At 45.6% G+C, this 25,225-nt stretch overlaps 1 protein-coding gene across 1 annotated transcript in view; it reads right to left on the bottom strand.

The window, feature by feature from the left end:
- The window catches only part of EIF2B4 (eukaryotic translation initiation factor 2B subunit delta), a 102,124-nt gene that overhangs the window by 39,543 nt on the left and 37,356 nt on the right, over positions 1-25,225 (bottom strand). Inside the window, exons 3-5 of the mRNA XM_069233581.1 lie at positions 19,844-19,982; positions 17,978-18,178; positions 13,436-13,518 (exon numbers count right to left, since the gene is read on the bottom strand). Coding sequence (XP_069089682.1) covers positions 13,436-13,518; positions 17,978-18,178; positions 19,844-19,982 — 423 coding nt within the window. The remainder of the gene's footprint in view (positions 1-13,435; positions 13,519-17,977; positions 18,179-19,843; positions 19,983-25,225) is intronic.

Genomic DNA, 25,225 nt, shown 5'->3' with positions numbered 1-25,225 from the left:
GAACAGAACCCCAGGGAGGTGTGCGTGCCCTGGTGAAAGCCCTGGACCCCAGAGGCCTTCGACTTAGGGTCGAAAGATGTCAACCACTTATTAGGGTAACAAGATCATAATATCCTTAACTCTGCTTAAATTCTAAACAACTGTGAATAAAGGGATGCCTTGGTTGCCGAAGGTATCTTAATTTTACTCTGCGGACCGCAACCGAAACAATATCCCAAGTGTCCCTGGAATATATGGTGGAGCCCCTCCTGGTTTTTATGGAACAGATGAGACCGGATGATGAAGCCGCTATTAGAGTGGGTGAGGGATTAACGAAGATAACTTTGTTTTCTTTTATGGCAGGGTGATATCCACAGGATATACTGGTTTCCTCATATGACACAGCAGAGTATGGGATACTTAATGTAATGCGACAGTGCATGCCCCTTCCCTTACAGTCTCTCTTCCCTTCGTGAAGAAGGGTCCTGTGAACACCTTCTAGTTTTTTTTTTTTTTTTTCTTTGTTCAAAGTGTGTACAGAGAGTTCAGAACGAGTGAAAGATGACGAAGGACCACTGAGAGAGTTACTTTGAAGAGTCCTCAAACCAAGTACGGATGAAAATATACAACACAAAATGGCGCATGACTGCCATTCCTGCTAATGTGGGACAGCGGCAATAAGTGAGTTACTCTAATTTGTTGGGCACAAAGGCTAAAGATGAAATAACTGACACTGTCCCTCTGTGTAAGACACACAACTCCACTGTCTCCTAAACGAGAGGGGACATGGTTCACTTTCACCAAATAAATAAGTTAGTCAATGACGTGCCCGGGGCCCCATGTATACAGATTAATTTAGAAAAGCTCCAGAGAACTTAAAGAAACATCAAGGACCAGCAATAAGCTTAATGAACTAAACAAACAAGTCCCGCTGAATTACTGAACGAATCCAACTGAATACAGGAAAAACAAATGCTGCAACAGCCCAAGGCTCTTGAAACTGCTAAAGGTACTGCAGAAGTGAGAGCTCCGTAGTCGAGTATAATGGTGGAGAACAGCGTCCTGGTGGATCGCGTGAAAAGATGAAAAAAATACAGAGCGAGAGGACTGCAAGACTTGGACTTCCCAGATGCAGTGGGACCATGCCTCAAAGAGGCAATGTACAAATGGCCGACTGAAGAGGAACCCCAGGTCAGTAGTCCATTGTGTCTACACCTCCTTTAAGAGAAATACTCATGCTATTATTCCTGCAAATAATGGACTGGAAACTGATTACGGCTTGTGTTAAAAAGGAAAGAAAACTCTACTACAACACAAATCCTTCTATTCCAGGATGTCAGATACCACATTTTAAAACCCCAACGAGCAATGAAATATAAAGGAGAGTTCCCGAGTCTGCAGCAATGGCAGACACCCAGTTTGCAGGGGAACTGTTACACAGAAACCGGAGGCAGCCGACGCCTTCATGGGTAGCTGCAAACAGCTGGGGAGTCCGCAGAACCAGGTTATGGGGCTGGGGACTCACCACAGACCTCACCTGAGAGGGCTGAATAATAAACACGGAAGACCACAGATACTTTGAGGAGTTTTTTTCCAGGCAAAGGCCTTTCCAGGAGAGCAGTGGAGGGGATTTTGGATTATTTCTTAAGGGTACATGTGAATGCTACAAACCTCTTAGCCGAGGGGCTAATTCACTCACACCTGAACTGAGGATGGTAAACTTGACTCCAATGGTGGCTTTTTGAACCAAGATGTTGGGCATGATCTGTTGTTGTATGTAAATATGAGAAACTTCCAGCCTGGGCTGCATTCCTTTTCTGCACTGATTCTTTTTAACAGTAAACTCTAAAAAACAGAAGAAAACTAAAAAGCAGCGTGTTGTGTTGTGTTGTGCGTAGAACCAGACAGGCATGGGCTACTAATTTTGCCTAACCAACCTCCACTTGATATCTAAACAAAGTCCCGGGAGTAATGCCGCCAGTTAAAAATGGCCGGAGGGAGGTGCGGTCAACAGGATCTGTCGTAAATCACTTATACCTTTCGCCACTGAAAAGGGGCGGGGGGCAGCCAATCAAGGTGAATAAAAGAACGGTGTACTGGTGACTAATGCCCATGTACTGTTCATGGATTCACTCTCTGATAGTCACTCATCCAAGCTGATGTAGAAATATTCATTGCATTCAACTGTCTATACAACCTTCACTCCTGATTCCTCGTCCCACCCCAGTCGTTCCTGGGAACCTTTCAGATTGCTACGGATGCAATTTACAGTTATGTAGTCTTTTTATAATCCCACACAGGAACAGGGGCCCACTTAAGTTTTAGTTATTTTACCTGCGCACAGCTTGGACCGGCCGTTTCCACTTGGAAAGACCAAAGTTTCCTTATGAGAGCCCCCCAGGCATCTCCCTTCTGCACCTGGGAAGCCGAAGATGGATTATTTGTGGTCCAATTAAATGGACCATGGATCTATTATTTACGGTTTTGAGCGTTCTGAGCTGTCATAGGCCACCTCAATGTCCGATTTAATCATAAATGGGAGGCTGCTGCCATCTGCTGGTCAGTTTGGGTTTCTCTACTGGACCTGTCCTCAGAACTTTGAGCAGGGCCAATTTGAAGGTTATTTCTGGGAGTTGAGACGGTGACTGTGTCATTCTCTCCCGTTTCTAAGACTCGGTCGATACAGTTTGTGATGTGCGGGTTTTAAAGCAGGTGTGAACACAGCATAGATGTTTCTCAAGCTCCTCAGGCCGAAGTTTATGGGACTCTGTTCGGATTAGGATTTCCGGTTTTATGGTATTTATTGTTTAAACACTTCTGTTTGTATTTATCCATATCTATTTTTTTGGCCATCTTATTGGTATTTACCCGTTTTTATTTTGTGTTTCGAGAATAAAGCCAATCGTAAAATGGTATATTTTCACCTTTATTTAAATGGCAGGCATTCACTCATACTTTGATGCCTGTCGCTTTTTAGCAAATCAAGCAGTCAAATATAACACAATACTGCACCCACATATTTGCATTATGTAGACGTATATGCGAACATATGCCTGTATTTAAGGACAGCTCTTCCTGTCTATTTTAACTTCTCATGCTTGCATCTGCTCAGCTGTTGGCCTCAAATCCATGAAGGACAGCAAGGAGAGTTACTCATAATAATCAAAATCTTCTGTATTTTTCTGATTTTAAAAATAAATACAGACAAACACACTGTTTTCTGTCTGTATTCATCTGTACAAATCAGTAAAAACGGAGAACTGGGAGCCTTAGTTATGCTGTACAGGTCATTCCGTGTGTTCTACCAGTGGCATAAACCTTTTCTCTTTTCAGGGACATCAGAGAAGGTACATGAGCTGCTACCTGTTTTGTCTTATTTACTCTTGGGCTGGCTAGTGGCACAGAGGAATCCTGCAGACTGGACTTACTAAGACAATATATAACTCAGACATCAGCATTAGGGGCTCACGCCTTTCTTTGGCTCTTTGCTGTGGTCTGCTTCACCCACTCCATTTTATTTTTGCCCAGTAAAATATGGTTTTCCAACTTGAATTGCTCCTTGGTTCCTCGATCTCGATGAAGAACTCCTAAGCATTGTATGCATGCACCCTCTGGTATGCCGTATCCTGAAAAGATGAACAAGGTAGTGACTTTCAGTGATGCTCTTCCTAGTGAATCTCTATCTAACCACGGATTCCTCACATTAGAGTACCCGATTAGATCAAGAAAGCTTCTCTCCAGCAATACTCTTGTCCCTGCCAGGTGCCTTTGTGCAGCCCCTTGTTGACTCCGTACCGTCCCACCAGTGATGGAGCAGAGGAGCAAATAAGCAGGCCCTCCGAACACAGACGCCAGTTTCTTGCTTGTATCTTTCCACGGAGGGTGCCCAACTGGAAGTACCAGTGTGCAATTTAACTTGGGACATTGTTAGGTGTTAAAACGAGGTCACTTTAGAGAACGGGCTATGGAAGAGCAGTACGGACTCAGTGGTTAGAAAGATTATCCACCAGAAAGAATGCTACCAATGTTGAGTTGTTCGTTTGATGAGTACGTCTATCCCAGATTCCACACCTTAGAATAGGCACCAAAGCAGTACCACCCCGGGTGGAGGGTCCATCGAGTGGGCTTAGACCAAGAAGTCCGCAGGACTGAGCAGACTAAATGTCCTTCCCACCAGACCGGACTATCAAGGCAGCACTTTGAGACTGTATTCACTAATGCCACGTAGCTGCCTGAAAGATGTCAAGAAGAGGGAGCCTCTGGAACAGGCTCTCAGACCTTCAGGAAGCTACTGCTTTGCCACTGCATAGCAGATGCGGAGGGCTAGCCACCTTGGCCGGGTCCTCTTCTGCAAAGCTTTCCCTTTTTTCACCCCAGAGAACCTCACAAAAACTGATCGCCCACACAATGTTGCTTGGTATGATCAACATAAAAGCTTAAAGCCCTTTCAGGGACCAGAAATTGCAGCCTATACTCTTCTTTCAAAGGGTGAGGAGTAGCAAAGAACAGAGTTATAGATTACCCAACACGGAAAGAAGTTGCAACTTTAGGCAAGAAGGCTCACTGAGTTCAACACCAGTCTGTCTGGTATAACTTTGGCATAGGGCAGATGCAACAACAGGGCTTGAAACTCACTTTTGCAACAAATAATCACAAGGAAGATAGTTTCCAAAGTCAAGAGATGCAGTGAGCACCTGTGCATCAGCTCGAAAGGCGTGCGCATGAGAAACATGAAAGAGAATGAAAATGTCACTTACCCAGTGTACATCTGTTCGTGGCATCAGTCGCAGTAGATTCGCATGTTTTGCAATAGCTCGCCATCTGGTGTTGGGCCGGAGTGTTACAAGTTGTTTTTCTTCGAAGAAGTCTTTCGAGTCACGGGACCGAGTGACTCATCCTTTTGTCTCCATTGCGCATGGGCGTCGACTCCATCTTCGATTGTTTTTCCCCGCAGAGGGTGAGGTAGGAGTTGAATTGTAGTAATAGTGCCCATGCAATGGAGTGACTAAGTATGTACCTATTTAAGGTTGAGATGATACATATATAAATAATTGAAGGTAACTTCCAAACTGCTACAGGCTCCCGGGGAGGCGGGTGGGCACATGCGAATCTACTGCGACTGATGCCACGAACAGATGTACACTGGGTAAGTGACATTTTCAGTTCGATGGCATCTGTCGCTGTAGATACACATGTTCTGCATAGACTAGTAAGCAGTTATCTCCCCAAAAGCGGTGGCTCAGCCTGTAGGAGTAGAAGTAGTCTGAAATAATGTTCTTAATACGGCTTGACCTACTGTGGCTTGTTGTGCGGATAACACGTCTACACAGTAGTGCTTGGTGAATGTGTGAGGCGTAGACCATGTGGCTGCCTTACATATTTCTTGCATTGGGATGTTTCCTAGAAAGGCCATGGTAGCACCTTTCTTTCTGGTTGAGTGTGCCCTTGGTGTAATGGGCAGCTGTCGTTTAGCTTTAAGGTAGCAGATTTGGATGCATTTAACTATCCATCTGGCTATACCTTGTTTGGATATTGGGTTTCCTGCATGAGGTTTTTGAAATGCAATAAATAGTTGTTTAGTCTTTCTGATGTTTTTTGTTCTGTCAATGTAATACATCAATGCTCTTTTGACATCTAATGTATGTAGTGCCCTTTCAGCTACGGTATCTGGCTGTGGAAAGAACACTGGAAGTTCCACTGTTTGATTTAGATGGAACGGTGAAATAACCTTTGGCAAAAATTTAGGATTGGTCCTTAGGACGACCTTATTCTTGTGTAGTTGTATAAAAGGTTCCTGTATTGTAAACGCCTGAATCTCGCTTACTCTTCTTAGGGAAGTAATGGCGATGAGAAATGCAACCTTTCAGGTTCGGAACTGTATGTCGCAGGAGTGCATGGGTTCAAAAGGTGGACCCATAAGTCTAGTTAGGACAACATTTAGGTTCCATGAAGGAACAGGTGGTGTTCTTGGTGGTATAATTCTCCTAAGGCCCTCCATGAATGCTTTAATGACTGGTATCTTATATAGGGAAGTTGAATAGGTAGTCTGCAGGTATGCAGATATTGCTGCAAGGTGTATTTTAATGGAAGAGAAAGCCAGGTTAGATTTTTGTAAGTGAAGCAAGTAGCCCACTACATGTTCAGGAGTTGTGTGTAATGGATGTATTTGATTAATATGGCAGTAGCAAACAAACCTCTTCCATTTACTTGCATAGCAGTGCCTGGTGGATGGCCTTCTGGCTTGTTTTATGACTTCCATACATTCTTGGGTAAGTTGTAAGTGCCCGAATTCTAGGATTTCAGGAGCCAGATTGCTAGATTCAGCGATGCTGGATCTGGGTGTCTGATCTTTTGGTTGTGCTGTGTCAACAGATCTGGCCTGTTGGGCAATTTGATGCAGGGTACTACTGATAGGTCTAGCAGCGTTGTGTACCAGGGTTGCCTTGCCCAAGTTGGTGCTATTAATATGAGTTTGAGTTTGTTTTGACTGAGTTTGTTTACCAGGTAAGGAAGGAGAGGGAGAGGAGGAAAAGCGTAAGCAAATATCCCTGACCAGTTCATCCATAGGGCATTGCCTTGGGACTGTTTGTGTGGGTATCTGGATGCGAAGTTTTGGCATTTTGCGTTCTCCTTTGTCGCAAACAAGTCTATCTGAGGTGTTCCCCAGAGTTTGAAATAAGTGTTCAGAATTTGGGGGTGAATTTCCCATTCGTGGACCTGTTGGTGATCTCGAGAGAGATTGTCTGCGAGTTGATTTTGGATCCCTGGTATAAATTGTGCTATTAGGCGAATTTGGTTGTGAATTGCCCAACGCCAAATCTTTTGTGCTAGCAGGCTTAACTGCGTGGAGTGCGTCCCCCCTTGCTTGTTTAGATAATACATAGTTGTCATGTTGTCTGTTTTGACGAGAATGTATTTGTGAACTATTATTGGTTGGAAAGCTTTTAGTGCTTGAAAAACTGCTAGAAGTTCTAGGTGATTTATATGCAGTTTTGTTTGATGTACGTTCCATTGTCCTTGTATGCTGTGTTGATCGAGGTGTTCTCCCCACCCTGTCATGGAAGCATCTGTTGTTATTACGTATTGTGGCACTGGGTCTTGGAAAGGCCGCCCTTTGTGTAAATTTATGTTGTTCCACCACAGAAGCGAGAGGTAAGTTTGGCGGTCTATTAACACCAGATCTAGAAGATGACCCTGTGCTTTAGACCACTGTGATGCTAGGCACTGTTGTAAGGGCCTCATGTGCAGTCTTGCGTTTGGGACAATGGCTATGCATGAAGACATCATGCCTAGGAGTTGTAATACCATCTTTGCTGGTATCTTTTGTGTTGGATACATGCGTTGTATGATGGTGTTGAAATTTTGAATTCTTTGTGGACTTGGAGTGGCTACTCCTTTTGATGTGTCTATTATGGCTCCCAGGTATTGTTGTACCTTGCGCGGCAGAATTTTGGATTTTGTGAAATGGACGGTGAACCCTAGTTTGAAGAGGGTTTGTATGATATGATTTGTGTGATTTGAGCACTCTATTAACGAATGGGCCTTGATTAGCCAGTCGTCTAGATATGGGAACACATGTATTTGCTGCCTTCTTATGTGTGCAGCGACTACCGCTAGACATTTGGTAAAGACTCTTGGTGCGGTTGTTAATCCGAAAGGCAGTACCTTGAATTGGTAATGTATTCCGTTGAATACAAACCTTAGGTATTTCCTGTGCGATGGGTGTATTGGTATATGGAAATAAGCATCCTTGAGGTCTAAAGTTGCCATGTAGTCGTGTAGTTTTAGCAATGGCAATACTTCTTGTAGTGTGACCATTTGAAAGTGGTCTGATTTGATGAAAGTGTTCACTACTCTGAGGTCTAGGATTGGTCTCAGCGTTTTGTCCTTCTTTGGTATCAGAAAGTACAGTGAGTAAACTCCTGTGTTTATTTGTGTGTTTGGCACTAATTCGATTGCATTCTTTTGCAATAGTGCCTGCACTTCTATCTCCAGGAGATTGGAATGGTGTGTTGTCAAATTTTGTGCTTTTGGTGGTATGTTTGGAGGGAATTGTAGAAATTCTATGCAATAACCATGTTGGATAATTGCTAGAACCCAAGTGTCTGTAGTGATTTCCTCCCATGCTTTGTAATAATGACTTATTCTTCCCCCCACTGGTGTTGTGTGGAGGGGGTGAGTGACATGTGAGTCACTGTTTAGTAGTAGGTGTTTTGGGGCTCTGAAATCTTCCTCTATTCCTAGGGAATTGCCCTCCTCTATACTGTCCCCGAAAACCTCCTCTATACTGTCCCTGGTAACTGGACGGTGTTGCTTGTGAGGTGCTGGCTTGTGTGCTCTGACCCCGAAACCCCCCTCGAAAGAGTGTTTTACGGAATGTGCTGTAATTCCCTCTGCTCTGCGGGGAGTAGAGTGCGCCCATGGCTTTGGCAGTGTCCGTATCTTTTTTGAGTTTCTCAATCGCTGTGTCCACTTCTGGACCGAACAGTTCTTTTTCGTTAAACGGCATATTGAGAACTGCTTGTTGAATCTCTGGTTTAAATCCAGACGTTCGGAGCCATGCATGCCTTCTGATAGTTACAGATGTATTAATTGTCCGTGCAGCTGTATCTGCAGCGTCCATGGAGGAGCGGATCTGGTTGTTGGAAATGGTCTGTCCCTCCTCAACCACTTGTTTTGCCCTATTTTGTAAGTCCTTGGGCAGATGTTCAATGAGATGTTGCATCTCGTCCCAGTGGGCTCTGTCATAGCGCGCAAGTAGTGCCTGGGAGTTCGCGATGCGCCACTGGTTTGCAGCTTGTGCTGCGACTCTCTTACCAGCTGCATCGAACTTGCGGCTTTCTTTATCTGGGGGTGGTGCATCTCCAGATGTGTGGGAGTTGGCCCTTTTCCTAGCTGCTCCTACAACGACAGAGTCTGGTGGCAGCTGTGTAGTGATGAAAACCGGGTCTGTAGGAGGCGCCTTATACTTTTTTTCCACCCTTGGTGTGATTGCCCTACTTTTGACCGGCTCCTTAAAGATTTCTTTTGCGTGCCGGAGCATACCAGGGAGCATAGGCAGGCTTTGGTATGAGCTGTGGGTGGAGGAGAGTGTGTTGAATAAAAAATCATCCTCGACCTGGCCCCGACGGGGGATCGAAAAACTACCCCGAAGGGCACCGGAGCTCTTCGATCTTCGATGCGGTGTTGAATCTAAGTACGCCGATCCCGAACGCAACAATACCGACGAAAATCTTCCGAAATTAGCTCACTTTCCGTTCCGAAACTCGGAGCGACAGGAACACGTCCGAACCCGATGGCGGAAAAAAAACAATCGAAGATGGAGTCGACGCCCATGCGCAATGGAGACAAAAGGAGGAGTCACTCGATCCCGTGACTCGAAAGACTTCTTCGAAGAAAAACAACTTGTAACACTCCGGCCCAACACCAGATGGCGAGCTATTGCAAAACATGCGTATCTACAGCGACAGATGCCATCGAACAATTAAGGTCCCACTGTGACATCACAAATTGACCTAGGACAGAACGCTTGTTAAGCAGTTCATAAACGTCATCACAATATGTGACTTAAACGAGGACGGTTGGTCTGGCAAACACCATAAGGCTTAAACAGCTGACAAATAACCTTTAACAGTGTCCACTGCAAGCTGCTGGTGGGCAAAATAAATAAAAGAACATCCAACAACTTGGATTGTAAAAGATTAGCCTTGCTTTTATCACATCAAGTCTGAAACTTGTCCCATTACCCGTCATAAATCGATTTTGTGGAGGGGCGTTTGGCGTATGGGACAGCTACCACTTCCAGCAGCATACGACATGTAGACAACTATTGCTGCTCAGTCTCCACACAGGATGGTGGAGGTGTAGACTGGATTGATTTGGGTAGAAACTCCTGTCCCTAATGCTGAGAGAGGAGGCCATCCCGAACTGGCAGCCTGATTGCCAGACAGGTAGGTAGAGGCATGAAGGTGGACAGACGATTCCAGTTGAATTCATCTTCTAGCAAGTGTTCTCGTAGAAAACGTTCGACCCTGCATATTCTCAGCTGCGGTAAAAATATCTAGACAGGCTTCTCCCCACTGCCGGAAGATGCACTGTGCTACCTCGAGAATTACTCACTATTGTGGTTTGCCACAAGCTGTCTGCTGAGCTTGTCCACTGGTATTCAAGGACCACGCCAAGTGGTTCGCCAATAGGAAGATGTCCCGGCGCTCCAACAAACGCCAGAGATGTAAAGCCTTGTGGCAAAAGGCCCAGTACCCCACTCTGCGCTGCATGCTGCAATATCACAAAACAAGGGCATTGCCCGTGATAAACTGCCCCAGTCTCCTTATGATGGATGGTTCGAAGGCCTTCAAAGCCAAAAGAATTGTTTGCAACTCCAGAAAGTTTATGAGTCAGGCTTCCATGGGAGACCAGAGCCCTCTGATCTCCACATCCACCAGATGATTTCCCCAACCTAGCAGTGACAACCCCCGCCACCACTGGCAGCTCGTGGTTGGGAATGGAGAGGGGCCTGCTATTTGTCTAATTGGAGTTGAGTAGTCACCACTGCAGAACATGCGCAGTCCTGTCGAAACTTGACTAGTATCAGATAGGCTTCCCTGCTGCAGGGCCTGCATATGCCAACTGGCATATTCAACAAGGAAAACGCTGGAGGCTAAAAGGACAAGAAGCCTCAAAGCTGCTCTCACTGAGGTCAAGGACTGAAGCTGAAATATTGGAATCATATCCCAAATGTCCTGGACTCAATGTAATGGATGAATGGGTCTGAACTGTACCATATCCTGGACAGCCCCAATAAAAAGAAATGCCCTACGAAGGAGTCTGGTGCAACTTCAGGCCATTGATCGTGAACCCCAACGATGTCAAGATGTTCACTATCTTTTGAAGGTGGTCTACAACTGATGGTCCTGAGCCAATCTTCAACAGCTAGTCACTGAAGTAAAAGAAAACTAGTATTACCAAACTCTGAAGTTGGGGAGCAATCACTTTTCTTAACAACCGAGGGGCACTGTTGAGGCTGAAATGGTGTATGGAAAACTGATAATGCTCCTGACCTAGCCTAACGTCTGTGGAACTGCAGGATGTGTAAAGGAAGATACGTTTCCTGCAGACCCATGGACACCATCCACTCTCCCGGATCCAGGGCAGACAGAATCTGGGTCAGAGTGAGCACGTGTAATTTATCCTTCCACAGGAATTCACAAGTCCAAAATGGCCTAGAGCCCTAGCCTTCTTTGACACAAGGAAACCGTGACAGTAATAATCGTGACAGTAATAGCCCTCTTCTCTTTCAGAGTCCAGAACTCTCACAATAGCATCTTTGGAGATCAATACTCGCACCATCTTCAACAGAATGTAGATGTGCTCCTCTGAAATTAGGGTGGATGTGGGAGGAAGATTTGGCAGTGCAAAAAGAAAGAATAGGGCATAGTCATGCTGAATGATTTGATGAACCCCACTTCGGACGTGATGCTTCACCAACCTGGGAGAAAGAGCTGGATCCTGCCCCCCAAAGGGTGGTTGTGTACCATAATGGCAAGCTAAAGCAGCTTGGTGGATGCTGCCACAGGAGAAGGGTACTGGGAGGACTGGTGACCTTGTTGGCCTGCACATTGCCTACCTGATCTGCAACCCCAACCTTGAAAGGTCTGGGGTGACTGCAGCCATGGCTAGGGAGACTGGCATTGCCCATACACATTTTCTAAACTGGTGAGGAAACTATTTGGCAGGAGTCTAAAGATCCAGGATGCATGCCCTGGCTCAATATTCTTTAAAATGTTCTGAGGCAGAATCAGCTTTTTTCTCTGAACAAGTTTGAACCATCAAAAGGCATAATCATTATAGAGGCCTGTGCGTCTTAAGATAATGCTGTGCAGAGCACCCATGCCTGGCAATGGAGCACCACACCAGTGCCAACCGCTTTCTCAGACAATCAGTAGTATCAAGGCTAGCGCGAATCACAAATTTGGTTGCACCTTGACCATCCAAAAAAATGAGCCAGTGAGGTCCTAAGGCTTTTTGGGATCACTTGCAAGATCTTCCTGGTCATATCAAAGAGGACAAGCATATATTGGTGCATTGACCGATCTTGATTCCAGGCTAGCTGAGGAGAAAATCCATTTTTCAAACTGTTTAATGCCCTTGGACTCTCTGTCTGGAATAGTCATATCGAATGAATTGGGGTTCACGTTATTGGTTAAAGCCTAAACAGTCAGACTCTCTGGTCTCTGGAGTAGGATGTCTAGTGAGAAAATCAGAGTCATGAGGTGCCGTTCTGCGACTCCTGGCCGTCTGGCCATTTGCCCATTCAGCTTTGGGCACGAACAGGACTGAAACAAGGTGCCCATTAATGTGTCAGGGAGGTCCTCATTGAAAGGGGGCTAGGATTTAGATACGGTGGACCCTGGCTGTAAGATTTCTGTAAGGACATTAGTATTAGTCCCAATAGTGGTTTTACTACCACTGCAAATTATGCACTTTTTTTGTGGGTGAGCCAAATGCGAAGTTCAACCCTATATCCGAGAAAGTATCAGGTTCAGTGGCCTCTTGTAACTCCATCTAAAAAAGGTGCTGGGGCAGAACCAGAGCAAAAAACAAGAAGGAGCCCTGGTTGCGTGTTTATCCTAGTAGATCCTACCATATGATCAATCATTCTGAGGTGGATTAGGTACAGTCTTTGGAGGAAAACATGGAGTAAACCAATCTATCATATTCCACTGAGCTAAGCAAGTTTTGTTGAACAGAAGCTAAGAGTTGTTACTGTGATAAAGGCTGTTTGATCCATTTTTTAGGTTAATGATACTATTGTGCTCTTTACACCAACATTATTCAGCACTGTGTGTGCTTTGGGTGAATTATGTAGCCCTTTCTGTGTCAGCATGGTTGATGGTGATGGGTTGATTCAGGCGGGGTCATGTGACGTTTTTACAGCAGCAAGCTGCAGGACGACTGGGGTGGGGTCTTCAGGAATGTCAAAGCCGCTGGGGCCTACTAAAGACACTTTCGTGCTAAGAGAGTGTATTCCCAGAGCTATTGAGGTAGACAAACGTCAATCTTGTTTTCAGGCAGTAACATTTGATACAGAGCGTGGACTTTTTTTTTAGTACATCTTCTAAAGATTACTCCACTTTATCCCTCTCACATACCGCCTCACAGGAGAAGCCACACAAAATAAGGCCATCATGCTACAAACCCCATGATGATGCTGAGCTTATCAGCTGTTAACCAGTGTCAATAATATGGCTGCTCGTCCAGCAGGTTATTACTACAATCTTCCTCCCCTGTGTGGTCATGTTGTCATCATGTTGCGCAGAGCACTAGATGTCGTCGGGGCACTTGGGCAACAACACCACACTCACCAAGAGCATGTCAAGTCAGAAGTGTCCACCTGTGTGTGGCTTTATGGAGCAGAAGTGTTAAGGAATCAGTCCCGCATCTCTAGGTATCTTACCTGCTGACGTTCCAGCTTTTTGGCCAATTTCTTTTGTGCTGCTGGATCGTCAACTTGGACATGCTCAGGAAGTCTCTTCACCACTGTCAATTCAAACAAGCATAGACAAAACCCAATTATATACATTTTTTGTAGTGTATAGATTTGATCAAATTGCCCTAGCACAAAGCAAATATAATTAAAAGGTGCATGACAGGCAGAAGCAGCAGCACATGCTTCCCCGCTTCTCACAAACATGTGTAGCCATACATAAAGTGCACTAGTTTCATAAAGAATAGTTATGACAGACCGCAGCAGTGCAAACCTTTTTACTAGATCGCTTGCAGGTTTCCATATCAGATGGCCTCGTAGAACAAGTTACTTCCCTTCCCTCTTTTTGGTGGATACTCGATCTCACCTTTGAATATACCAATGCTCCAGTCTGGATCCAGAAGCTTCCCCACTATTGCTCCTGCACATTGCTAGGTGGCACCGTGCGGCTCAAAGCTGACTTCGTTCTACCCCTAAGTGATTAAGAAGAGCAGCATATAAGCACCACCCCTGCATGCTGTGGCCATTTCTTTTCTTGACTCCTTTCATGCCCTAGGATGTGGAACACAAAACAATTGAAGGTACCAGTGTGCAGATCTCTACATTGAGACCTTGTTAAATAGTAAAAAAAAAAAAAAAAAAAAAGAGACCACTACACAGAAAGGGTAGGCGGAAGGGCAGTAAGTAATCTGTGGTTAGATAGAGTATCCACCAGAAAGAGTGTTACAGAAGGGGACAGATACTTCTAACCTCAGAGTACTCAACTTTACAATAGATACTAAAGCAGTACCTCCAGTGGAGTGGCTTCATACCAGAAAGTCTTGCAGGACCCAACGGGAAAATGCCCTTCCAGTCAGACCCAATTGTCAAGGTAGTTGAGCTTGATGAACTGAAGGCCTGACAGACGTCAAGGACAGGCACTCCGTATGCCAACCTTGGTCCTCATGGAATGGGTTGTCAATACTTCCAGAGACTGGTTTTCGGCCAGTACATGGCACATCTTAATTCGAAGGCCGGCCTACCATGACAATCTCCTTTCTTACGTTGTCTCCATCATTCTTTGCCCCTTAAAACCCCAACAAAAAGCTGATCATCCTCCAGAGACTATGGTGCGATCAAAGTAAAAGCTTAAAGCTCTTGTGAGTTCTAATCGATGGGAGTCTTGCCTCCTTTTTTGAGGGGTGAGGCAAAGCAAAAACATTGGGAGGGTCATGGATTGGCCAATCTGAATATTTTGGCAAGAAGGTTGTTTTGGTCCTCAAGCACCAGTTTGTAAGGAAAAAAGGCGATGTAGGGAGGATGCACTGAAAAGGTCTCAGGCTCACGCATGCGACGAGCTGAAGTCATCTCGATGAGGAGGACAGTCTTTTCGGTCAAAAAGCTCAATGGGCAGCTTTGCATCGGCTCGAAGGGAATATATGAGTAAAGTCCGGTCCAAATTAAGTTGCCATTGTGGAATCACAAACGGTTTGTGAGGAAGCATGTGTCAACCTTTTAATAAAATGCATCGCAACAGGTGATTTAAACAAGAACAATTGTTTCACACAACAAACAAAATATCCAACAGCTTAGCAAATAAGGGGTCAGTGTTGCGGGCTTTACACCAGACCACAAATATCTTTCAGCGCCCGGCATAAATGGGCTTTGTAGAGGGATGCCTGGCAGCGAGGAGGAGAGCCACAATCTCTGCCGATCGTTAAAATGCAGTCAACTGCCACCGCTCAATTTCCACACAAGAAGTTGTAGATTGCACGGGTGTATAACGTATCTGCTGCAACAGAATATCCTTCCGAAGCGGTAGCCTGATCTTAGGGCAGATGCTCATACAAAAGCTTCGGGTTCCACACTCTCCCACCCCAATTCCGAGTCACCAGGATGGCTTGGACCCAGTCGTTCTTGATCCTTTCCAGAACTCGGGGTGGGAAGGCATACAGGAATCCAATGCTCTGCTTTTTCCTGAATGCATCTAATAGAGAAAACATTCTCCAGAACTCCATTAGCCAGGCACTGAAGACCTTCCTATTGTCCATCAATAAGAGGCTGGTGCAAGTTATCACACACCACCACCATGTGGTCCTGGAACAAGCAGGGTTGAGTGGGGCCATGGGTCCTGTACAAAAAGGCCCTATGCCTCTGGATTTGGCTTGAACATCAAAGCATCTCATCAATTGTGAGCACAGACTTTACATTCCACTGCCAATCCCACGTTTGCCACCTGGCATAGTTGACTAGGGGGAGGCAGGTGGCCAAAAGACCAAGTAGCCTTGAACCACTCTCGCTAAGACCAAGGACAGAGGCTGAAACATTGGAATCATAGTTCAAAGGTCCTTGACTCATTGTGACAGAAGGAAGGCCCCAGACTGCACCCTAAGATGGCTTCTATGAAGGAAATATTCAGCACATTGCTCATCAACCTCAACAATGTCAGGAGACTCACTATTGTCAGCAAGTGGTCTACAACTGACTGAGTAAAGCCCACCTGCAGCAGCCATTCATTAAAGTAGGGACACACTGGTACCTCGACCACTGAAGGTGTGCTGCAACCACCTCTATTGCTTCCATATACAATAGAGAGGCACTGGTGAGGCCCAAGAAGCGCACGGTAAATTGAAAAAACTCCCGGCCTACCTTGAAACACAGGTAACATCGGTGGGATTGCTGGACGGGAACTTCAAAGCAGGCATTCTGCAGGTCCTAGACTATCATCTAGTTGTGTGACAGACAGACAGAACCTGGGCCAGGGTGTGAGCATCTTGAATTTATCCTTCTGAAGAAAGGTGTTCAGGGGCAAAGATCTAGAATAGGACAAAGGCCTCCACCCTTCTCGGACATGAAGAAAACAACAAGAGTAACAACCAGTCCCCATTTGCGAAGCGTGCACCACTTGCAACAAGATGGGAAGTTCTTCTGTAAGAGCCACCCTGATGTGGGTGAAATATGCGGCCGTCAGATAGGAATGGAAGGGCAAAGCCCGGCTGAACAATCTGGATGACCCATCTGTCAGACACAATAGCTTACCACCGTTGGGAGAAAATGTTTGATTCTGCCTCTCACAACTGGGTCGCAAAGGATAAACTAAAGTGGCTTGGAGGCCGATGCTGCAGGGTTGGGGGGAGGGGACTCGGAAGGTCGCTGACTGCCTAAAAATGCTGTGAGGACTGCAGCGAGAAAGAAGGGGGGGGGATGCAGGAAACCAGGGGGGTGGTAGCAGGATTGGTATTTGGGAGGTGTTGGTTATTGCCTGTTTACCAAACTTATGGAGTAGCCTCAAAAGAGGCAAAGCTGATGAGGTAATTGTCTGACAGGTGTTGAAAGGCCCAAAGAGCGTGCTGTGGCCCAGCTTTCCTTGATGCACTCTAGGGCGGAATCTGCTTTTTGCCAAAAAGACAGATTTCATCGAAAGGCATATCCATAAGAGATTCCTGGACATCAGCAGTTGATCATATTGGTGTTGATTGTTACATGTTGACCAAACCGGTGCAGTAGCCTCAAAAGAGGCTAAACTTATGAGGGAATTACCTGGCCCAAAGAACGTGCTGTGGTCCAGCTTTCCTTGAAGCACTCTAGGGTGGAATCCACTTTTTCGGAAACAAGGCAGGTTTCATCAAAAGGTATAGCCATAAGGGATGCCTGGACATCACCTGAAAAGCCTGTGCATCTCATTCTATGTATGGCGATGGAGCACAATGCTCAAGTCGACCGCTTTCCATACACAATAAATAGCATCCTTACCAGCCCGCATCATGTACCTGGCTGAACCCTGACCATCTTGAATAGTCTGAACAAGGAAGACCCTAAACTCTTCTGGGACCGCCAGCATGATCCTGCAAACCATGTCCAACAGAGTTTGGAAATATCGTCCCAGTAGGCAACTTGTGTTGACTGACCTTAAGGCTTGATAATCTACTTTCAATCTGGTGATTTCTAGACTCTGAACATTTTAGCCAATGCCACACAAGACTCCGTGCCCATATAGACATGAACAAATCGAATTTTAGAGGGTCCGCTGTGGTAACCTTGTCCGAACAGTTGCACACCAAGATGGCCTCTGGATCTTGCTCCCATCGTCATGTCCTGAAGAGGTCATTATTGCAACTAGTCACTGCACATTTTAAAGAGGCTGGCTCTGCTTTCAGCGTCGCTATCCAATCAGCAGTAAGGATCAATGTTTCTGGATCTTGCCTACATGCCAGACAATAAAATGAGAGACGTTTCCTCTTGAATACACAGTAAGTCCTTCTTCAGGAGTACCCCTTCAGACTATTGTGGGACGGGAAGAAGGATCTTATTTAAGTTGCTCATCTTTCATTCGGTTTTATTTCCACATCTCCTCAAACTCTATTCTTGATATCTACATTATTCCTGTTATTTCCCACTACTTTCAGATGTGTTGTAGCCCATGAACAAGGAGTAAGACACAAACTGGGAATTAGCACAGTGTTTGATCATGGCAATCAGTCTCTAAATTAAACAAGTTGTTGAAACACAAAGATGACATCACCATCCATGTACCTGACTGGGAGTCACTGGTGACAGGCTTCTGCTTGCCTGGACCAGGTGCAGCAGGAGTTTCTCCTTTCTTCCCCTGCTTCGTGGCTCTGTCGGCCTCCTGTTTAGCACGACGTTCCGCTCGCATCTCTGCTTTGCTCTTCCCTCCTGTGGTCTTTTCCCCTCCGCTGATGACATCATTGAGAGGGGCTGCTGGAGCAGTCACTGCATTAAAACACAAACATTATTTACAATTTGGCATAAATACCTTGACATTTTTAAACAAAACCCCACAGTAAAATAAATTCCAGCTGGATCAGAAGCCATCCTTCTCTAAGCTTCTGTGACCCAAATGTGTCCAGTTCATAGCAAGGGTAGCACCACTGGAACCTAAACACATTAATGTCCCAGTGCAGAAAAAAGTAGCCCAACCCATTAAAGCATCAGATCATAGGAATGCTTTAGTCAAAGAAGCTTAAAAAAGGGTTATGCTACAGCTTCCCACTCAAACATCTTCTATGACAACACCCGTCATAACTGGGAGAGAACGCCTTCCACTGGAAGAAACTACATCCTTAAAGACCCAGCAGCAAGACTCAAATATCCTTCCCAGGAATTCTGAATTAATGGCTTTGTGAGAGTCTTTCCGTACTCGCATCCACGGTGGAAAACTGATTATATATCATAACTAGGGCAGATCAGGCATTTAACATGAAAAGTCAAGCTACCAGTGTATCCTCCACCTCTTGAATGAGACAGGACTTGTGTCATGCCTCCCAGCAAGTGATGAGGAACAGTGTCATAACGTGTGCCACTAACTTCCCCTGGTCATGGACGCCACCTTGTGAACCTGATGCACCACACCACAATCTTTGTAGAATTATGAGCAAACAAGCCCAATATATCGAGAGGGAGATCTTAAATGAAAGAAGGTCGCACTACATCTGGAGGCAGTATCTGACCACAATGAACAGGTCACTGGATGGATACAAAACTGGTGCTGGGTAGTTATAAAAAGTTTTTAAACTTGTTTTGTTAAATAGAAGGCCCTGGAGGATAAAAAGAGAGTAGATGAAACTGTAATAAAAGGAATGGACCTGAAAAGTTATCCTCTCAACCATTAATAACATTCAAACCAAAGACGAAGAGAAGAGAATGTGGACTATTGCTCCAGAAGATTACCCTTTATGCAAACAAATATGAGTGAAACAGCCCAAAGTTCGAGGTGTTCACTCCACAGAGCAGAACTATTAACTGTCCATCTGACACTACTCAGCACTCTGTGTAGTTCCCTGGAGCCTTAAATTAGCAGTGCAAACATTCTCTTTTGAGAGCGTGTCAAATTCTCAGCATAAACATGTTATGGGCTCAAACAAAAGGCTTATGTATTCTAATGATTACAAATTCACAGAACCTACCCATAATAGAGGCTTAAACTAACTTTTCGTTCTATCACATCATTGTGAACAAGCAAGTACTCTAAGACAACTAAAAAAAGTTGTAAATGGCTGTTCAGACTGACATGAGAAAGTTGCACTGCAAAATGAGAAACATGTTATGAGCGGACGAAAGTCTTTTTTAAATTTACTTGCCAGTTGCACAAAGATCAGCTGCTTTAAAACAAAATTTAAACAGGACTGTTGTGCATGTCCTGGTTATAAAACGGGTCAACATGCAATTATAACTCTAACCACAGCTCACTGTCCGAGCCTCTGTAGGGGAAATCATTGGCCATATTGAGATGTATCATACACAGGGGACCTAGAAAAGGTTAACGTTAGAACCTGTGATTACTTCACGTTAGCAAGTTCACGCGGCACCAAACTTTCATACAATGGAAGAAACCCCCGGCTGTTGCCTAATATAAATGGCCTCTTCTGCCAGACTGACCTCGTGGCTGGACTTCCGCGACTGGGGTTATTTTCTCTGGCTCCTTTTGATCTTTCTCTTCCTTCTTGGTCTTCCTCTGCTGCTTCTTCTCTTTCCTCAAGCGCAACTTCTCCTCCTTCGAGAGTTCAGGTCCATCCAGCTGAGCGGCAGAAGGAACAGTTTGTTATTAATAACTAGGTTCTCCAATCCAAACATTTCTTCAACCAGAAGTGGTACAACTTTCATCTCTAAAAAAAAAAAGTTAGCATTTTCGAAAATGTACAAAAAAGTACAAAAGAAAACCATTCTAAAAATCTAATAATTGGCATTTAAATGTTGTAATTACTAGGAGATTTGGAAACTTAGAAAGGGGTGCATGCTACAATTTAATTATTTGCGGTGCCTAGTTGTTGTATACTAAAATATTTTTGTTTTTACTGTCTAACTAATGGTTTAGTTTAGTAGATTTATAAAGCGCGTAGTTACCGAAGGGCATCCCGGCGTTGACAATACATAACTACTCGAGAGAATAGAAAATAGTAAATTAGCTGCAGAAAAGAATAGTTTTTAACTTCTTCCTGAAAAGTCGCTCTGAAGGTTCATGACGGAGCTCAGAGGGGAGAGCATTCCGGAGGCAGGCGGCCTTGCTGGAAAAGGAATTGCTTCCCCAGGATCTCTTGGACCGGAGTATATGAACATTCCGGAGAGAGGATGATCTAAGGCTTCTGGATGGAGTATAGATAAAGATCAGTTTTCTGAAAAAGGTCGGACCCCCACCATGTAAGGCCCTATCAACAATACAAAGTGCTTAAAAATGGATCCAGTGAAGTGTCGAAAGAGCTGGCTTCGCAGATGACTGTTTGGGTAGCTGGATGAGAAGCCTGGCTGCTGCATTTTGCACTCTCTGCAACTTCTTTATCACACAGAGCGGGGAGCTAAGAAACAAATAATTCCCATAGTCAAGGCAGGAAAGAATCAAGGTTTGAATGAGAATTCTTCTGGCCGTGAAAGGTAAAAGATTGAGGATCTTCCTGAGACCTCTTAGGAGACCAAAGCAGGTGGAGAAGACTTTATTAGCTTGGAAATCCATAGTAAGTCAAGGATCCAGCCAAAAACCAAGACTTAACATGTGACTTGGGAGGAGGGAGATTGTTAAACGCTTCTGAAAATGATGAAAGGGGAGAGGCGGGGGGGCCATTGCCTCGGACCATGACTTCAGATTTTCCGTAATTAAATTTAAGTTTGGATTGAATCATCCAATCTCCAATGTCCTTCATGCAGCAAGAAAGATTAGCGGAGGATGAATCCCCGTGGCTAGAGAGGGACACCACTAGTCGAGGGTCGTCAGCATAGGTAAGTAGGGAGAGATTGTAGGGAGCGATCACTTTAGCCAGCGAGGATAAATAGACATTGAAAAGTGTCAGACTCAGGGAGGAGCCCTGAGGGACTCCACAAGTCAGTGGAAAAATTTCAGAGAAAAAGGCACGATCCAGAACTTGAAAAGATCTACCTTTAAGAAAGGAGGAGAGCCAAGACAAGGCTGAGCCTTTTATCCCTATTTCTAAAAGTCTGCAGCAGAGAAGATTGTGATCCACCGTATCGAAAGCTGCACTAAGATCAAGTAAAATAATGGCCACATGAGCCCCTTGATCCAAAATCCAAAAGTTGACGAGCCGACTCAGTCACGGTAAGAAGGGCCAACTCGGTACTATGTTGAGCTCTGAAGCCCATTTGAGTACGATGTAGGAGCTCATGGTTTTCAAGATAGCAGGTTAATTGATAATTAACATGTTTCTCCAAAATCTTAGCCGAGATGGGGAGAAGAGCAATAGGTCTGTAGTTTTCTAATAAAGAAGGATTTAGTTTAGGCTTTTTTAGAAGAGGCTTAATCATGGCGTGTTTAAAAGATTGAGGAAGGGAGCCCGAGGATAGAGAATAATTCAAAATGTTGGTAAGCGGTAGGACAATAATATCCGAAACCCGTAGGAGAATGGATGGAGGGGCAGGGTCCAAGTGAGAACCAGATTTAATTTTAGAAAGAAAGTTAGCAGTTGTAGCATCTGTAAGAGGTGTAAAAGTGGTTAGTGAGATCCCTGCAGAGGCGGGGTCCGTGACCTGATCATCTGAGGGCTCCTGGAAAGAAGAGGGGAACCCAGAATATATCTTGGTAACTTTATCCTGAAAGTGAAATGCCAGTAGGTTACTGTGATTAATGGAGGCCTCTGTCATAGAGGCAGGCATGGGGGTTGTGGTGAGCTCTTTAAAATTTTGAAACATTTCTTTCTGAGGGCAAGAGGAATTCTCTATTTTGGCACCATAATAAGTGCACTGGGCAATTTTGATGTTTTGGTGATAAAGTCTAATAGATTGTCTATAGTTTTCTCTAGCGTCGTCAAACCTGATGCAAAGTGGATTCACATATCCAAGGAAGGGACAGAGGATAACAGCCCAAACTGCATGGTGACAGTGCATTATTTTATTCGCCTAACCGGTGTCACATATTTGCCCAATTTTATATTTATTTATTAAGAAATCTCTAGGTATCTTCATATCAGTCCTGACACTTACTGTATAGTTATCAATCTTTGCAAGCAACGCGGCAGCGAACAGTTAGCCATTACTGGAGAAGTGCAATTAGCATTTTTTGCTAAAGACGATAGTCACTGAAGTATCAGGGCTCAAAAACTCATAAAAATGTTACTAGACCTACAGGTCAAGTAACCTAAGTAATCTACTCGACCTGACAGTAATGTACTTGACCCGTAAACAGGTCTCAGATTGAGTGATCCTAGGCAAATAGTTTACGGAGTCGTTTTATTTATTTATTTTTTTTATTCTCACATATGATTGCACCTTCAAATATGTGAGCTCGGCATTCCTGCAGTACAAAAAAACACTTGTTTGATTCAGTAGACTAAAGTTTTCTGCATGCGTCACAAGAATCTAGCCCACATACCCATGAGGTCTAGCCCACATAACCTAAGACTTCTTTTAGTTTACTAACACCATTGCCATCAGGGCAGGAGTGTTTCTCAGTTTGTTTAAACACTCAATTTTATAAATATATTACTAATCCATGATGTGGTAACATATTGTCATCTACACACAGTAACTTTCCAAGAAATGTCCAAAAACCTCTCCACTAACTTGTAGCTTTACTGATAAAACTATATAGTGTATTAACAGTCTGTGAAAATTGGGTTTCAGAAAACCTATCTGTAAAGAAATGGCTCCCTGTTGCAGTTACCCCTCACTTTTTGCCTGATACTGATGCTGACTTGACTGAGAAGTGTGCTGGGACCCTGCTAACCAGGCCCCGGCACCAGTGTTCTTTCACCTAAAATGTACAGTTGTCTCCACAATTGGCACAACCCTGGCACCCAGGTAAGTCCCTTGTAACTGGTACCCCTGGTACCAAGGGCCCTGATGCCAGGGAAGGTCTCTAAGGGCTGCAGCATGTCTTATGCCACCCTAGGGACCCCTCACTCAGCACAGACACACTGCTTGCCAGCTTGTGTGTGCTGGTGGGGAGAAAATGACTAAGTCGACATTACACTCCCCTCAGGGTGCCATGCCAACCTCACACTGCCTGTGGCATAGGTAAGTCACCCCTCTAGCAGGCCTCACAGCCCTAAGGCAGGGTGCACTATACAACAGGTGAGGGCATAGGTGCATGAGCACTATACCCCTACAGTGTCTAAGCAAAACCTTAGACATTGTAAGTGAAGGGTAGCCATAAGAGTATATGGTCTGGGAGTCTGTCAAACATAAACTCCACAGCTCCATAATGGCTCCACTGAATAATGGGAAGTTTGGTATCAAACTTCTCAGAATAATAAACCCACACTGATGCCAGTGTTGGATTGATTAAAAAATGCACACAGAGGGCATCTTAGAGATACCCCCTGTATTTTACCCAATTGTTCAGTGCAGGACTGACTGGTCTGTGCCAGCCTGCTGCTGAGAGACGAGTTTCTGACCCCATGTGGTGAGGGCCTTTGTGCCCTCTGAGGACAGAAACAAAAGCCTGCTCTGGGTGGAGGTGCTTCACACCTCCCACCTGCAGGAACTGTAACACCTAGCAGTGAGCCTCAAAGGCTCAGGCTTCGGGTTACAATGCCCCAGGGCACTCCAGCTAGTGGAGATGCCCGCCCCCTGGACACAGCCCCCACTTTTGGCGGCAAGTCCAGGGGAGATAATGAAAAAAACAAGGAGTCGTCACTGGCCAGTCAGGACAGCCCCTAGGGTGTCCTGAGCTGAGGTGACTCTGACTTTTAGAAATCCTCCATCTTGCAGATGGAGGATTCCCCCAATAGGATTAGGGATGTGCCCCCCTCCCCTCAGGGAGGAGGCACAAAGAGGGTGTAGCCACCCTCAGGGCTAGTAGCCATTGGCTACTAACCCCCCAGACCTAAACACACCCCTAAATCGAGTATTTAGGGGCTCCCAGAACACAGCAAGATAGATTCCTGCAACCTAAGAAGAAGAGGACTGCTGAACTGAAAAACCTGCAGAGAAGACGGAGACACCAACTGCTTTGGCCCCAGCAAAACCGGCCTGTCTCCCCACTTCTAAAGACACTGCTCCAGCGACGCGTTCCCAGGGTCCAGCAACCTCTGTAGCCTCAGAGGACTACCCTGCATCTAGAAGGACCAAGAACTCCAGAGGACAGCGGCTCTGTTCCCCAAAGACTGCAACTTTGCAACAAAGAAGCAACTTTGAAACAACACACGTTTCCCGCCGGAAGCGTGAGACTTTGCACTCTGCACCCGACGCCCCCGGCTCGACTTGCGGAGAACCAACACCACAGGGAGGACTCCCCGGCGACTACGAGACCGTGAGTAACCAGAGTTGACCCCCCTGAGCCCAAACAGCAACGCCTGCACAGGGAATCCTGAGGCTCCCCCTGACCGCGACTGGCTGCTTCAAAGACCCGACGCCTGGTAAAGACTCTGCACCCGCAGCCCCCAGGGCCTGAAGGATCCGACCTCCAGTGCAGGAGCCACCCCCAGGTGGCCCTCTCCCTTGCCCAGGTGGTGGCTACCCCGAGGAGCCCCCCCCTTGCCTGCATCGCTAAAGAGACCCCTTGGTCTCCCATTGATTTCTATTACAAACCCGACGCTTGTTTGCACACTGCACCCGGCCGCCCCCGTGCCGCTGAGGGTGTACTTCCTGTGCTAACTTGTGCCCCCCCCCGGTGCCCTACAAAACCCCCCTGGTCTGCCCTCCGAAGACGCAGGTACTTACCTGCTGGCAGACTGGAACCGGGGCACCCCCTTCTCCATTGAAGCCTATGCGTTTTGGGCACCACTTTGACCTCTGCACCTGACCGGCCCTGAGCTGCTGGTGTGGTAACTTTGGGGTTGCTCTGAACCCCCAACGGTGGGCTACCTTGGACCCAAA

Source organism: Pleurodeles waltl, chromosome 5 (genome assembly GCF_031143425.1).
Source record: "Pleurodeles waltl isolate 20211129_DDA chromosome 5, aPleWal1.hap1.20221129, whole genome shotgun sequence".
Classification (NCBI taxonomy): domain Eukaryota; kingdom Metazoa; phylum Chordata; class Amphibia; order Caudata; family Salamandridae; genus Pleurodeles; species Pleurodeles waltl.
The sequence above is the reverse complement of the archived record's forward strand: the minus strand, read 5'-3'. Positions and strand labels throughout refer to the sequence as shown.